Here is a 17509-nt window from a genome sequence, read left to right as displayed (position 1 = left end):
AACGCGCAAGCTTGTTTGCATCACTTACAAACCAGTAATGGAGACCATGGGATTTACTTAAAAATCCCTCTCCCACTTAGTTATTTATAAATGAGGAATTTTAACTATGCTAGCCTACTAAACTTGTAAAATAACATGCACACACAATATAAAAGCAATAGAAAATCTAATTTTCAACTATTATGGCTTTTATCTTTAATTGTCCTCCGTGTGTTGTCATCCGAAGCTGCTGCCATGTTTGCTGTCGCATCCATCTTGCTCCAAGTTCCGCTGCGCCTCTGGTCCTTAGAAGGTTCCACGCTTTGCAAGATTCGATCCATGACATAAATAGAATTTACATTTTGATCCTATATTCCATAAAAGGAATGTACATGTATCTAGATCAAAAATAAAATCCTAATAAAACTAAATACACCTCTTCTGTATTTTAATACAATCATGCACACACATATAAATTGCCCTTGACATGTCCAAGGGTCCAATCACACACATAATTAACTAAAAGCCATAATAGTTGGATCTTGCATCCACAAAGTTAGTACATCCTACTATTATCCTGCCTAAATTATGTATGACATGTGCATAATTAAACTAAATACCAAATACACAGAGGCAAAACCCTAGCTCGATACCGGTTGTTGGTTGCTACTGAAAACCTATAGGTTCCACTGTACAAAAATTTTGTACAAAGGTCTGAACCTTTTCCTAGCTACCATGTGTTCTTTTAAATTAAATTTTGGATCGCCTGCGGAACTTAACACGTTTGATCCAAAACTTAATCTATTTGTTCTTTTAGGTTTTGACTTGGATCTCCTGCAGAACTTAACACGTTCGACCCAAGTCTCCTTAAGTTATTAATTCCATTAAATATTAATTTCCATAAAAGGTTTCCAGTACTGACGTGACGAGGCACATGACCTTCTTGGATATGGGAGCAACCACCACCGACTAGACAAAACCTTTAATAGAAAGCTAATATTTAATTTCCTAAAATAACTTTAGGTTAACCAAAGAGAGCAATCAAATCACAAGGAAAAGAAAGAAACAAAAGAACACAACTTCGAAAAAACATATTCGAAATTCTAGAACGTAAGCCTCTTGTATTTGGTATTATTTCCATAAATAACTAGCATGATGCGGAAATAGAAATTACTAGTTATACCTTATAGAAAAATCTCTTGATCTTCTACCGTATTCCTCTTCTGACCTCAGACGTTGTGTGGGCAACGATCTTCCGAGACGAGAAACCACCAACAACCTTCTTCTCCTCCAAGCAAGGTTCGGCCACAAAGGAAGAACTTTACCAAAGAAGAAAATCAAAATACTAACCAAGCTCCAAGAGATGCTAGCTTTCTCTCCTTCTTCTTCTTCTTCTCCAAGTAGTATCCGGCCACCACAAGAACTCCAAGAAAGATGAAGTATTCGGCCACCACAAGAGGAAGAGAGGGAGAGGGTAATGGCCAGCCACAACACCAAGGAAAAAGGGAGAGAAAACAATAGAGGTTGTGTCTCATGAAGGCACCCCTACCCCTTCTTTTATATTCCTTGGCCTAGGCAAATTAGGAAATTTATTTACAATAAAATTTCCTTAATTTCCTTGACATGATTTATTTGAGAAAAATAAAATAAAATTTCCCAAATAAACTCTAATGGCCGGCCACATCAAGAGGAAGCAAATTGGACAAGTTTCAATCAACAATTAAAACTTTCCTAATTTGTTTCCGAAAATTTTAAAAAAATAAAATTTCTCTTTAAAAATCTCTTCATGGTTAATAAAAGGAAATATCTATAATTTTAATTTTATTAACATGTGAATAATTTTAAAGAGAAAATAAAACATCTCTCCAATCTACAAATAAGGAAAGAGATCTAATCTCTTTCTTTAATCTTTTGTAAATTTTTACAAGAGACATATTTTAATTTTAATTCTCTTTTAAATTAAATCTTCCACATAATAATAAACATTAAAATTAAATTTTCTTTTTAATTAATTATGGCCGGCCCTACTAGCTTGGGTTCAAGCTAGGTTCCCAAGCTAGCTTGGCCGGGCCCCTTTAGGTGGGTATAGAAGGTGGGTATATGTGGGTATAGTACTCTATAAATAAGAGGCTACGATAGGGACCGAGAGGAGGAATTGATTTTGGTCTCCCGATAAAATTAAGCATCCCATGTTAACACACAACTTAATTTTATCAATGATAATTCATTCCACTAGAGAACTATCATTGAACTACCGCACCAATCCCAAATTACATTTTGGGCTCCTTCTTATTATGAGTGTGTTAGTCTCCTATGTTTAAGATATAATGTCCACTAATTAAGTGAGTTATTGACAACTCATTTAATTAATATCTAAGTCCAAGAGTAGTACCACTCAACCTTATTATCATGTCGGACTAAGTCCACTGCGGGGTTTAACATGACAATCTTTATGAGCTCCTCTTGAGGACATTATCAACCTAGTATCACTAGGACACAGTTTCCTTCTATAATCAACAACACACACTATGAGTGATACCATTTCCCAATTTATCGGGTTTATTGATTCATCGAACTAAATCTCACCCATTGATAAATTAAAGAAATAAATATCAAACATATGTGCTTGTTATTATATTAGGATTAAGAGCACACACTTCCATAATAACTGAGGTCTTTGTTCCTTTATAAAGTCAGTATAAAAGGAACGACCTCAAATGGTCCTACTCAATACACTCTGAGTGTACTAGTGTAATTATATAGTCAAGATAAACTAATATCTAATTACACTACGACTTTCTAATGGTTTGTTCCTTTCCATTCTGGTCGTGAGCTACTGTTTATAATTTATAAGGTACTGATAACATCATCTTCTGTATGTGACACCACATACTATGTTATCTACAATATAAATTAAATGAACAACTACAAACAAATGTAGATAATTAGACCAAATGTGATTCTTTATTCATAATGAATGTTTACAAAGCTTAGGCTTTCAGTATACACTCCAACAGTCTTCGTAGGAAAGAGGTACTTAGAACAAAGTCTATTCAAAATGGTTGTAATGACTGTACTCCAAAAATTTGATGATAATAAAATAATTGCTTCCAGCTATGTGGTTGAGTGTTTCAATTTGTGGCATGATCGACTCGGACATGTGCATAATAATACTCTGAAACGTCTCGTCAAATTAAATTTATTACCGAACGTCAATGTTGACGAAACACACAAATGTGAAGTGTGTGTGGAAGATAAAATGATGAAACTACCTTTTCATTCGGTGGAAAGGTCAACGACTCCTCTAGAGTTAATACATAGTGATCTATGTGACTTGAAATTTGTGCAAACTAGAGGAGGTAAAAAGTATTTCATTATTTTTATCGATGACTACAAGAGGTTTTGTTATGTCTTTCTTTTAAGAAGTAAAGACGAAGCCTTAGAGGCGTTCAGAACCTATAAAACAGAAGTTGAAAATCAACTTGACAAACCAATTAAAATAATTCGTAGCGATAGAGGTGGAGAATATGGTGCACCGTTTGATGAATTTTGTTCAGATTCTGGCATTATCCATCAAACAACGGCGCCTTACTCACCTCAATCGAATGATGTTGCTGAACGTAAAAATTGAACACTAAAAGAGATGATGAATGTCTTGTTAATAAATTCAGGTTTACCTCAAAACTTATTGGGGGAAGCAATATTATCGACAAATCACATTCTCAACAAAATCCCTCATAAGAAAAGTGAGAAAACTCCATACTAACTATGGAAAGGCCGTAAGCCATCGTACAAATACCTGAAAGTGTGGGGGTGCTTGGCAAAGGTCGAAGTACCTAAACCAAAGCAAGTAAAGATCGGACCTAAAACGTTCGATGCGGTATTTGTCGGATACGCCCATAATAGTAGTGTATATCGTTTCCTAGTTCACAAATCAGACAATCTTGATATTCATGTGGGAACAATCTTAGAATCTCGGAATGCGATATTCTTTGAAAATGAATTCCCAAATAAGAAGGAAAACGTTGAAAATGATAACAACGGAAGTTCAAACAAAAATGACGTTACCGAACTTAGCTGTTATAAAAGGACTATTGACGATCAAAGTGAAGGGTCACGTCGTAGCAAACGGGCTAGAGTTGAGAAATCGTTCAGGCCAGATATCATGATTTTCATGTCGGAAATGGACCCAAGAACATTAAGTGAAGCTCTCTCTAGTCTCGATGCTCCAATGTGGAAAGAAGCTGTCAATAGTGATTGAATCCATCATGAATAATCATACTTGGGAATTAGTAGACCTTCCTTCTGGTAATAAACCATTAGGTTGTAAGTGGATACTAAAACGCAAGTATAAAGTTGATGGATCAATTGACAAGTATAATGTCAGACTTGTAGCCAAGGGGTACAAGCAAGAGGAAGACCTTGACTACTTCGATACCTACTCACCGATGACAAGAATTACGTCCATACGAGTGCTAATAGCCATTGCATCACTGTATGACCTTGAAATACATCAAATGGATGTTAAGACTGCGTTCTTAAATGGTGAGTTGGAAGAAGAAATTTATATGGAGCAACCCGAGGGGTTCGTGGCTCCATGAAATGAGAAAAAAGTGTGTCGATTTGTTAAGTCATTATACGGACTTAAGCAAGTGCCTAAACAATGACACGAAAAATTTGACAAACTAATGCTGTCAAACAAATTTAGAATAAATGAATGTAATAAATGCATTTATGTTAAAGACACACCTAAAGGTTATGTAATTGTCTGTCTATACGTAGACGACATGCTAATAATGGGCAGTAATCATGATATAATCATGACTACAAAGAAAATGTTGACAAAAAATTTCGATATGAAAGATATGGGTCAAGCAGATGTTATATTGGGAATTTAAATTCTCAAGACATCATAAGGGATAGTTCTGACACAATCCCATTATGTAGAGTTAGTATTGAAAAGATTCAATGCGTACGATCTCTTTACAGTAAAAACACCTATGGATCTAAGTCAACACTTAGTGAAAAACCATGGTGAGACCTTATCGCAGTTGGAATATTCTCGGATAATAGGCAGTTTGATGTATCTCACAAACTGCACACGTCTGGATATTGCCTGTGCGGTCAACAAGCTGAGTCATTTTACGAGTAATCCAAACGACACCCATTGGAAAGCCTTGATGCGAGTTCTTAGATATTTGAAATATACTATGAACTATGGATTATATTATGGAAAATATCCCGTTGTGCTGGAGGGATATTGTGATGCTAATTGGATATCAAATACAAAAGACTCCAAATCCACTAGTGGATATGTTTTCACGATCGGTGGGGGAGTAGTATCTTGGAAATCCACTAAGCAGACGTGCATTGCTCGGTCAACTATGGAATCCGAGTTTATAGCACTAGACAAAGCGGCTGAGGAAGCTGAATGACTGCGGAATTTCTTGGAACATATTCCGAGCTGGACAAAACCTGTGCCTGCTGTACTGATCCACTGTGATAGTCAATCAACAATTGGAAGGGCACAGAGTAATATGTACAATAGGAAGTCACGACATATACGTCGTAGACATAATATCATTAGGCAGTTAATCTTGAATGGAGTGATTGCAATCGACTATGTTAAGTCCAAAGATAATTTGGCAGATCTTCTTACGAAATGGTTGAGTCAAGATCAAGTATACTGCTCGTCAAGAGGAATGAGATTAAAAATCTACAACTAAAAAATGACTGTAGCGGTAACCCAACCTTGTTGACTGGAGATCCCAAGATCTTGGTTTAATGGGACAACAAAGTTACATAAGTTGTGTTACAGCACATGAGATATTTTATCTCTATCCCAATACTAGGATGAATTTGTGTTGTCCTACCTCATGTAGTGAGGTTAAGCTTATGCTTTTAGTGACTTCTATACCTTATTAGGTGGAGTATGGTAGGATACTCCTGATAGAAGTGTCACCTATATGAGTGTGAAGACAGGCCGCTTCAATGAAACACTCATGAATCCAAGATGGTATCCATGGCCAAACGGAACCAACCATGAGAACCTAAAGTAGGTGAGATAGGTCTCTGTGTGGGTGTTATTATCTTAGTATACACCAACAGCTGAGCAGTTCAAGACATCATGTTCACTGCGCAGCCTAGTATACTCGATAGCATTCCACTACGGAAGGTTCAAAGCCACAAGCTACCTCTCCTGATGCAGTGACTTATCAATTAGACTCTTGTAAAGTGTCAGCATGCATACACGCATTGCATTAATTTCCATTCATGTGGGGGATTGTTGGATATTGGGGCCTTAATGGACCAATACAGTTTTGTGAAAAAATCAGAATGCCATCAATAGATAAAAGTCGTAATTGACTTCAAAATTGAAATCTACGTTTCGCGTAGATAAATTTAGACTATTAATTTGCTCAAAACCGATTAAAGGTGAATGAGAAATTAATTGTTTAAAGTCGACCCAAATAAAAATTAATTATTCATTAATGATATATATAAGGAAATGCATGGGAGAATAGTCCCACATCGAAAATTTTCGATGTGCATTCTTTGCTTATTAATGATGCTGTGTTAATGGAGTTAACTCAGAAACAAAAGACCAGGTGCTCTCTTCTCAGGGGCGAGCAGGTGCTCGCACCTGTGAGCCCGCCACCCGCCACGTGCGCTTTGTAGGCGCACTTTGCAGTTCGCACGTACGCATCGTCGCAAGGAGGACATTGCAGTACCTACGTGGCACTCGGGTGACGTATCAGGCTCGTATCTGACATGGCAATGCTTATGTGGCATCCACTTGGGCAAGAAGAGATGACTGGACTATTGATTGGGCAAACGAATGGCAACAGTTGATCAAAGAGGTGTGATGGATCACTTGTGATGCGATCTAGAGCGTTGGATCGCGAAGAGTCACGATCTGACCGCTTGGGATGAGACTTGATCTGAAGCGTCAGATCTAATGGATCAGTAGATCCAGATCCGATGACTGATGACAAAAGGTGAGATCTGAGGGTCACAACTCTTCAGATCTGATGGATGAGATTAAAGTAGGATATGTGAAGGGTTATAACTCTTCAGAATGGACGATCCAGATCGATCCAGCCCAAAGAACACATCCTCTCACCCAAAAGGCACAAGAGTCCAAAAAGCCTATGAGAAGGTTCGCTGGTCTCGGAATTCGGAGTGCTACAGCACAAGAGTCCAAAAAGCCTACGAGAAGGTTCGCTGGTCTCGGAATTCGGAGTGCTACGATTCTGAGACGTTCGTCATTGTATCTTGGGAACGAATTGCTGATATCCGTTAATACCGTAGCAGAGCAATATCGTTTACAGCCTCAACGATCAGTATCAGTTTGCGCACTCCGGGAGATACCGGATCCAACACTCACAATCTAATTCATCACGATCAAACTAAACATATAGAGGTTGATCGTCATTTTATCAAAGGAAAGGTGGATGAAGGCATTATCACTATTAAGTATATCTCTACATCTCACCAACTAACTAATCTTTGTATAAAAGAATTATCTAAACAAGTTCATAAGTTTCTTGAAAGCAAGCTTGGTCTCATCAATATCTAGGTTAAGGGAAATGGTAGAAAATAATAAAATCTTTACTTTTTAGAGAGTCAATTAAATCATGAATAGATTAATTTGATTGTGAATAATCTATTTTTTGGTAGAATAAATTTTTTTTTAATTATTCTTTTTAATTTTTTTTATTAATTCTCATTCTATAAAAGTTATTCATAAATAATACGCGTGACAATTTTTATACATTATATCTTACTTTTTATTTATTTTTATTAATTCTCATGGTATAAAAAGTTATTCATAAATAATACGTGTGAGAATTTTTTACATTATTTCTTTTTTAGGAGTCAAGGAGACGACGTCAAAACATAATTAAATACTAAAATATGGATGATCGATGATGTGCTATAGAACTAAAATATGATGAAGTTTCAAAATAGAGATAATGTGCAAATTTTCAACAAAGAGACACAAATTTTAAATGTACGTCTAACAACACATATCATGCGCTAACTTTTAACCAAGATTTAATATTAACAATTTTTACAAAAATAAAAGTAGAGTATCAAAATACAAGAAAAAAAAATTAAAATAGATGATGCATCTTATGACGATTTAGGACCCATGATGTAAAGATCAATTATGTTTTTTTTTTTTTTATAACCAGGTGTTCCATGTTTAAGATCTAACTAATTTAAAAGATAACCGGTTCAATTCCTAAAAATTTTTTCATCGATTTTTAAGATAAATCATAGAAGTGTTATAGTACCTCGTCGATAGTGGACTACTACAATATTCATCGTCCCTATATAATTGTCCAATGCCGAATTGGTACTTCACCTGTGAAGATAAATTTATGGGTTTTTTTTTCATGTAGAGGTACTTAGGCATACAAACGTCCAACCCAGGGGCGTAGCCAGAATCTAAATTTACCTAAGGTTGATCATCGAGATATAATAAATTAATTGGTTCAAAAATATAAACAAAAAATGATTAGTAATTTTTTCAAAATTATAGAACAATAGTATCTAATATTCAATACATTCAAAATTAAAACATAGAGCAAAAAATACTATTGAAATTGTGCTCTTCGATTTTTCTTAGAATCAAACTCATTAATTATTATATCATTATCAATTTTTTCAATCAAAACTACCATTCAACAAACTCAATAAATAAAACTAATTAAATTAATTAATAAATCTGTTAATAAATTTAATCAATTTATTAAAATAAAAAATAGTAATTAACTCATACAAATAATATCAAAAGAAAATATACCTACGAAAATGATTATACCGATATCGTGTGTTATTCGAGAGAAGGGATGTCGTGCTTGTACTCGTCGAATTACTATTAAACACCTGTATAGGACATGAATATAAAATATCATGTGAATGATAATGTAAAGATCTTCAAGAAATTGAGAGATTACGCCACCGAGAAAAGAGCTTGATTGCACGAAGGAAATTCATTTTAAAAATAAACAGATCTACTCGAACCTAGTGACGGAAAAAGATAATCAAAATTAAAATCTTTCGCACGTATGACTTTACGTATAAGAGGAAAAAGAAAGAGGTGGGGGGACGGTAGCACTTGTGGCTCGGATAAGAGTAAAAATAAGAGATAACATAGGTGGAGTTTATAAAATTTTAATTTAATTAAAATTCTTAATAAATTGACATGTGTTTTGGACTAAGTTTTTCAATTAAATTGAACGTCAGTACCTATCCCAACAGAAGATCAAACCATAACCCTCCCTTTAGCTCGAGATTAAATAAAATATTCTTTATAATTCTAAGGACTTTGAGCCGTTGGCCTTAAATATCTATGCTACATAATATTTTTAATTATTAATCCGACAAATTAAAAGATTGACAATTGATATTCTAAATTGACTTTAGATTTATCCGCAAAACATCATTTTGAAAATGACTTTTAGTGTTTAAAGAAATGCCAACCAATCTGAAGAATACTAATCCTTGCGGTATAGCTGCTAAGGGAAGCATACTGTCACACTTATCCTTTTTCATATTATTTGACTAATAATTAACGCATAAATCCTGGAGAGAAATCACCGTCATATAGTATTATTCCCAGGCAGCGGACCTTCGTAATCTTGCTTGGAAAAAAACATAGGCAGACTATTTTCTTAATTTTTTAGACAAGTAAAAATCAAATCTTAATTTTAATAAATTAATAAATATTTTTTTTAATGGACTAACCGAATATTTTTATTTATTTATTCAGATAACCGATAAAAAATTTTATCTCAAAATTAATCAACATAAATTAAAAATCTAATAATAATACAGTATATCCAGCCAACACAAACAAGATAACGGTCTGCGTGCAGTTTCTGGGCAGGACGGGACTCGTCAAAGTCAACTGTAAATACCAGACCAAGTATTCTCATCGTCATAAACGTCAAACAAAGCCCACGTGATTTCCCATTATATTTAATTTTATTTTGATAATTCTTTTTCAGGCTTAGGACAGCAAGCAATTACAATATTAGTTTTATATAATATTAAGAGATACAAAATTTACAGGTTCAATCGCCATCAGCAATCGCCATTGCCATCGTGCGTAATGTCTTCCCTTTGAGGGCAGAGCGTAGACAGTAAGGAAAAAAGAAATATATATTTTTTTTTTCATTTTTTTAAAAAAAAATTAAAATGGAGGGCGCGGGCGTTGGAGGGTGTTGATTGGAGCGAACAACCCGTAGAGTTCCTGCCGGTACGGTAAGAATGACCGCCGCGGTCCCTTCACCGCCTGCTCGCTTCCACTCCCCTTCGAGTAGAAGAGTCGGTGGGCGGTGACCATATCCATCTCCGCCACTCTCACCGCCTTCTTCGCCCCCTTCACTTGGTCGGCCTTGCCCGCGCTAGTTCCGGTGCTCGCCTTCTTCTCCTTGGCCGGAAGCGACGGCGCAGGTGGTGCCGCCTCGAGGAAGACGAACTTCTCCTTGCCGTCGCTATGGCTCCGTCCGACCATCAAGTCCCTGAGCCGCCACCGGCGAGACGTCCCGGTGGAGGCGCTCTTCCTGCAGCGGTTCGGCGTCCAAGCGCAGAACTCCCCGGCGGCCTCCGGCACCTCGGACGAAGAAGGAAGCGACGGAGACGGATCGTCAAGCAAAATCTGCCGGAGCGGAATCTGCTCCGCCACATCCGCCTCCGCCGCCGCCGCTTCCGTTTCCTCCTCGGCGGGCGGATCGGGAAGGAGATCGCGATTGAATAACGGGTAGACGGGGAGGATTCGACCTTCGAAGAAGATCTCGTCGGCGCTCGCGGAAGAGAAGGCGTCAGAGTCCGTCACAGCGAAAACAAACTCGGAGTCGTCGTCTACGGCGTCACCTTCCCTCGCCTCCTCCTCCGGTAGAGCAACAAGGAAGGAGGCGGTGGAGAAATCATCAGCCGCCTGCGCCTCATCTGCTGCGGCGGAGAGGAGGGAGAATGAGAAAGGTGTGCGATCCGTCGCCATGGATGGGCTTGGTCTGTGAATTGAGGGAGAACATAAGGGTGGGCGTTTTTATAAAGAGGGAAGAGAACGGGACGGTTATTCATGGTAGCCGTCCGATGTACTGCCAAATTGGGATGTGGACGGCCGAGGATTCTTGACATTTTTTCAACGCCTCCTGTGAGAAGCCACGTGAATGGTACAGGATGTTGACCGGCTGTTTCGTGGAGGGAAAGAAAAGATTACTCATGACGCCCGCGCTTATGCTTTTCTTCTAACAGGGCAAAATTCCCAAAGAGCCCCTAAATTTCATTTATTCCTAATTAATGCAAAGCCACATACATAATTCAAGAACGTTGCTCTGTTCCATTCTCTTTGAGATTTCTTAATTCTGCGATCAATTTGTCAACCTCGTTGTACGAGGAGCCTCCTTCCTCCGTAGCATTCACAGCCATCAGAGCCAGCTCCTTAACCTTCGCCCTCATGCTCTTCGCTTCCTCCCCATCGTCCATCAATCGCCGCAGGGCCTTTTCGATCTGCGCCGCCGCAATCAACGGCCTCCTTCCCGGTATCACCGAACAGTGGGTCGAACCGACCGGCACCCCGATCTCCAGCACCTCTGTGATCAACTTCTCGTTGAAGAACTGTTCGGCGAACATCGGCCACGTGGCCATCGGCACGGCGGCGGAAATCGCCTCCAGAGAGGAGTTCCAGCCGCAGTGCGTCACGAAGCCGCCGACGGCCGGGTGGTTCAGTATCGCCGTCTGCGGCGCCCAGCCCTTCAGGAGCAGGTACCTCTTCTCGTCTGCTTCCCTGCTCTCGTCGGGCCACCATTCTTTTACGTCGGCGGCGCCACGAATGGCCCAAATGAAGGAGTGACCGCAGGCCTTGAGGCCCAGCGCGAGCTCTCGTAATTGGGCCGCCTCGAACGAGCCCATGCTGCCGAAGCAGACGTACAGCACCGGTTCCTCGCTCTCGTCGAGCCACTTGAGACACTCGTGCGCTTCATCCGCTGGCTTCGGGTCGTACGCCGCCAGGGGGCCCACTTGCCACGTCCTCCTCCCGATCACCTGGCGGGCGTAGTCGGCGAACTCCGTCTCCAGCTCGTAGAAGCTGTTGACCACCACGCCGTAGCTCCGCAACTCCCACACGCAGATCTCCTCGATGAATGCGGCCGCCTCGGGCGGGATCGCGGCTAGGTCCTCCACCTGCGACCGCAGCATCTCCATCCGCCGAGGGAGGTTGGGCACGAAGAAGGCCGGCTCCTCCTCGGCGCCGGAGGACGGCGGGGGGAGTGGCTGGCAGAAGTAACTCACTTGACCGCAGAGCGCGATGTTGCTGAAGCCGTGGAAGGTGAAGCGCGGGATGCGGAATTCGTCGACGACGGGGCCGGCGAAAGGGAGCAACCAGTCGGCGACGACGGCGTCGGGGCGGAGGTCGGCGAGGGCGACGCGGAAGTCGTCTCGGAGCATGGATACGGCGGCTAAGAAGTTGGGGTGCTGGTCGATGGTTACGTGAGCCATGTTCTCGACGCCGACGGGGAGGCCGACGGCGGCCGAGGGAAATGGGATGAGGTGGAGGTGGATGGAGGGCGGGAGGTCGGCAGGGGCGTTGCCCGGGGTGGTGAGGAGGGTGGCGCGGACGCCGCGGGAGGCGAGGAGCTTGGCGAGGTCGACCAATGCGGGCATGTGGCCGGACGCCATGAATGGAAAGAAGAGGACGTGGACTGGCTGCAGATCCTCGAATTCGCCATGGGAGTTCATGATCGCAAGCTTTGCTGATCGAGATCGATGCTCGTACAAGTAGAATTCGAAAGGCCATTTATATAATAATAATAATAATAATAATAATAATAATCATTTACGATACGAATTGGAGAATATTAAATTTTCCCCCTAGTTTTAAAAAGAAAACGGAAAGAAATTATAATAGGCCGCCAAATTTATTTTTATTTCATTCTAGAATGTGTTTATATGGCGACTATTATCTGAATTTATAATAAAATATAGTGAACTGTCATATATATATATATATATATATATAAATATATAAAATGTCATCGGAAGGATCCAGTGACGATTTGATTTCGATCGTAATTATGAGTGGTTTATACAACTAGCATTTGTTCGTAGACGAATTAGCACTTTCTATATATATATTTGTACACACTAATATGCCAACTTCGATAATTTAATCTATGCTTGAAGTGCAAATGTATATATAGAAAAGTGATATTTCTACCCTAAATTTCATTTATGAAAATAATTCCTGTAAATCTATTCATAAACTCTTACTTTTACCTTCCTTTTTTGAAATTTATTTATTTTTAAAATGAAATCTACTTAAAAGGTGCCATTATATTCCACCTTATTTTATAGTAAACTCAAATAAGAAACTCCGTACAAACAATTTTGGAATGAGAACGATCCAGCTATAATTTGTAGCTTAAAATCTATCCATTAGTCTTTAAACAAACACACATACAAAAAAAAAAAAAAAATGATTCTCCTCCAATTTGTATGTTTTTCATATTTCAAATCAAAAGGACCACTTGTTTATTTCATTCTTAGGCTAGATTGCCCTTGTATATTGGCGTAGTTGATACCTTACTTGGATAGTTGCTTGATTTCTAATAGGTATAAAATATTATTTTGGGTGTCTGATCTTTCCTATGTAAAATGTCGTTATACTAAGACAAATCATCCGCATGATTCATCTCATTTCAAAGAGTGTGTGACTATCTTGAAGAGATGACTAAGGTAATAATTTTACTTTTTACTCCAATTCCTAAGCTAAGATTCTTACAAACGAGTCCCTTGCCTATCATGTAGTGGCAAAACATTCATATTAACAAAATATCCAACCCAGCTACAGTGGATCTCTTACTTGACGGGAAATAGATCTTGATTTTATATAATCATATTAAATATTTGACAATACATTCCATACCTTGTATTTCGATGATTTATTTAATCGATACAAATTGTGATCCGAATGTCGCAAATATTTTGATTCCATCCAACGATGATTCTATAGCTTCAATTCGATTGGCACTTAACAAATTAGTATAAGCAATTTGTGAGAGTCGCTCTAGCTATATAAGAAATCTTTGATTATGATTAAGGATAGATTTTTGGATTCGGTTACTTTCTTGAATTAAATAAAAAAAACAAAGAGGTAAGTGCGGACATATTGATAATATGTTATTATATTAAGTGATTTGTTGGTATCTATGTAAATTCTTGATATCTTAAAGAAATTTTATTCGTATTGGTGAGGTGAAAAGAGAGATAGAGATAGTTGAATCAAAATTCTTGATATCTTAAATATACAATTAATGAATACAATTTTTTATTCATATTGGTGAGGTGAAAAGAGAGATAGAGATAATTGAATCAAAATAATTTCCTTTTTGAAATTCGATTTATGCTAAGGACAATGTGAATGTTATACTATGTTTCATTAAAACACTCAAAGGATTATATGATATATCGGGATAGAGGTAGGCCAACATTTATATTGATAAATAGGAGGTTTACTAATGAAAGACACAAATGAAATTAAGCACAATTTTACAAAGAAATATCCCACTTATTTCTCGAGAAGAGTTCGCACATTACTTTTTGCTCCAATTCTTAAGCTAAGATTCTCTTGAGCAAGTCCTTTTTGCTCCAATTCTTAAGCTAGGATTCTCGTGAACAAGTCCCTTGGATATGATGTAGCTACGATTCGTTTCATTCTTTAGGTTAAGATTCTCATGGAGAAGTCCATATATTTCATTCTTAGGCTAAAATTCTCATACAAGTCCCTTGGATATATTTCATTCTTAGACTAAGATTGTCCTTATATGTTGGTGCAGTTAGTATATTCATAGTTGATTATTTCAGTAGGTCTTGTGATATTATTTTTAAGGTGGGTTTCTCTGGGATGGGGCAAAGTCTAGGAAGTTGATTGACATGGGAGACAAAGTCAAAGGGTGATCAATATCATTCAGAACAAGAGAAGGTCCAATCAGACCTCTTGGCTGACCAAGCCTTGAGTTCCAATCTTATGCACGGACGAAGTGTCAAGCAAAGTGCTCACCCGATTGGGCCCTCTTGCCAGTCGGGCCTCGAAGCCTTGGGCCTTGAGTGCCAATCTTGTGCACGAACGGAGTGTTAAGCAAGGGGCTCGTCCGATCGGACCTCAAAGCACGATTTCATAAACAATGATAAAGCATGGAGTTAAGTATCAATTACCCCAACCGAGTACTCTAGCTGATTGCACATATGGTTCAATTGTACATGCTAGACACTTGGTTGCTTGCGGTCCAAATAAAGAAGCTGAGTGTAAGATGAGTCGTCAACTGCATTCATAAACACTGACCGGGTATCTCTCAAAAGTTATGGCCGATTGGACTATATCAGTAATTCAATTGGTTGGTCAAAGTAGTCTATGTAAGCCTCACAACCCAACGAATTACTACACTTTTTTGGTATTTTGTGCCACGGAGGGCAAAGAATATTCTACAGACAGATCGCACTTTTGAAGCTTCCAGAGTCACTTTATAGCTTATTCTTTTTTAGAAGTGTTTCGAAATTCATACAAGACACATTATAATAGGGGGTCTTCATCCACAGGCGGAGGTACATGCGACACTACACAATTTTACACACTCTTGCTACTATTCATTCCACTTGCTGCGACTCAATCATTTATTAGTAATTCGATTGGTTGATCAAAGTCATCTTATTGCGGGCCCCACAACCCAACAAATTACTATGCTTTTTTAATATTTTGTGCCATGAAGAATAGAGAATATTTTGCAGAAAGATCGCACTTTCAAAACTTCCAGAGTCACTTTATGACCTATCCTTTTTTAGAAGTGTTTCGAAATTCATGCATAAACACATTATAAAAGGGGGTCTTCATCTAGGCAGAGGGCTACACAATTTTGCACACTCTTGCTACTGCTCATTCCATTTTTTGCAATTTGATCATTGACTTGAACGTCGGAGGACCAATGCCGGAGACCCTTTCCCTAACCCAATCGCTAACACTCCTTTTGACACGCAGGACAACCAACTATCTTCTTAGCTTTCGGATAAAATCATCTTAGATTCAATTTCTAATAAATACAAAATATCTCATCGATATAAAACTTATATTAATATAACTACCACCCATGGTATTAATATAAATATCACCCATGATATCCCTCCTATTTTAGGGAGTGTGATTGATTTACTTCCTCTTTTAGAGTGTGTGAAAGTGACTATTTTACCCCCATTCTTAAACTAAGATTCTCATGAACAAATCTCTTAGGGTGCGTTTGGTTCAAATCATCATGTATAACTTTGGTTATGTGATTACCAAGTAATCACATAACCAAGGTTATGGGGAATAAAACATAACCAAATGTTGTTTGGTTCAACCTAGGTAATGCAACAAAAACTTGTTTGTTTGAAGGTTTTAATGAATACCCTAGTTTAATATTTTACCGTATTACCTTCAATTACAAAACCAACTATACATAATAATAATATTATTATTATTATTTATTTATTTATTTATTTTTTAATATTTTTTACTTTTCTTTTTCCTGTATATTTTTTTATTTTTTTATGTGTTTTTTTATTTTTTTTAATGTTTTTATATTTTTATATTATTTATATTTATATTTTTTAATTTTTTTACATTTTTTACATTTTTTTAATTTTAATTTTTATTTATTTATTTTTTAAAATTTTTTTATTTTTAAAATTTTAAAATTTTTATATATTTTTTATTTTTTTAAAAAAATTTTTAAAATTTTTTAAATTTTTAAAAAAATTTTAACATTTTTAAAATTTTTATTTTTAAAATTATTTATTTTTTTTAAAAAATAAAATTTTAAATTTTAAAATTTTTAAAACATTTTTTTATTTTTTTTAATATTTTTTTACATTTTCTCTCTTTTTTTCATGCTTTTTCTTATCTGAGGATATTTTTGGTAAAAAAAATTCGTTAACCCCGGAATCAAGAAAAACCTTAGTTTTCTAAGGTTTTCCGATTCTAGACTGCATGACCCTTTTGCTGACGTGTCGAGAATGAAACATTACTTGGGAATCATCGAATACCTAAACCAAACAAAGTTTTTGTTGATAACCTTGGATGGATAACCAAGATTATCAAGAATAACCCCGAACCAAACGCACCCTTAGATATGATGTAGCGTCACAGCATTTGTAGATTAACTAAGTAGCCAGCCCAGCAAAGATGGGGTGGGGTGACGTGCTGTTTGGGTTTGCGAATTTAATTTTACAAAAAAAACTCATGAAAAAAGATTCACAAGGAACACTTAGTTTTAAGATGAGTTAGTATGTTATCCACGAACACAAATATAGAGGACCCATTAGCTTTTGCTAGATAATGAGAATGTCTATTAACTAGATGCTCGCTCGCAATGCAAGCCTCAATTCTTTGAGGTAGGATCAGCTGGAGGTAGGGAGATGGGTACTTATCGCATCAATTCAATTTTGAAAGATTTAAAATTAACACAGAATGGAGACACGATGACTA

The 17509-nt window shown here is 37.6% G+C and overlaps 2 protein-coding genes across 2 annotated transcripts; both read right to left on the bottom strand.

Moving 5' to 3' along the window:
• Positions 1-10008: 10008 nt before the first annotated feature.
• Positions 10009-11001, bottom strand: LOC121990383. Its single transcript, XM_042544520.1, has one exon. It carries the CDS (start codon positions 10991-10993, stop codon positions 10184-10186), a length of 810 nt encoding a protein of 269 aa, XP_042400454.1. The 5' UTR covers positions 10994-11001; the 3' UTR covers positions 10009-10183.
• A 315-nt stretch (positions 11002-11316) lies between these two features.
• On the bottom strand, positions 11317-12732 carry LOC121991181 (scopoletin glucosyltransferase-like). The gene has a single exon (XM_042545199.1). It carries the CDS (start codon positions 12730-12732, stop codon positions 11317-11319), a length of 1416 nt encoding a protein of 471 aa, XP_042401133.1.
• Between the last annotated feature and the right edge of the window lie 4777 nt (positions 12733-17509).

The sequence above is a fragment of the Zingiber officinale genome, chromosome 6B (genome assembly GCF_018446385.1).
Source record: "Zingiber officinale cultivar Zhangliang chromosome 6B, Zo_v1.1, whole genome shotgun sequence".
Lineage (NCBI taxonomy): Eukaryota > Viridiplantae > Streptophyta > Magnoliopsida > Zingiberales > Zingiberaceae > Zingiber > Zingiber officinale.
This window is presented reverse-complemented; position numbering and strand designations above follow the sequence as displayed.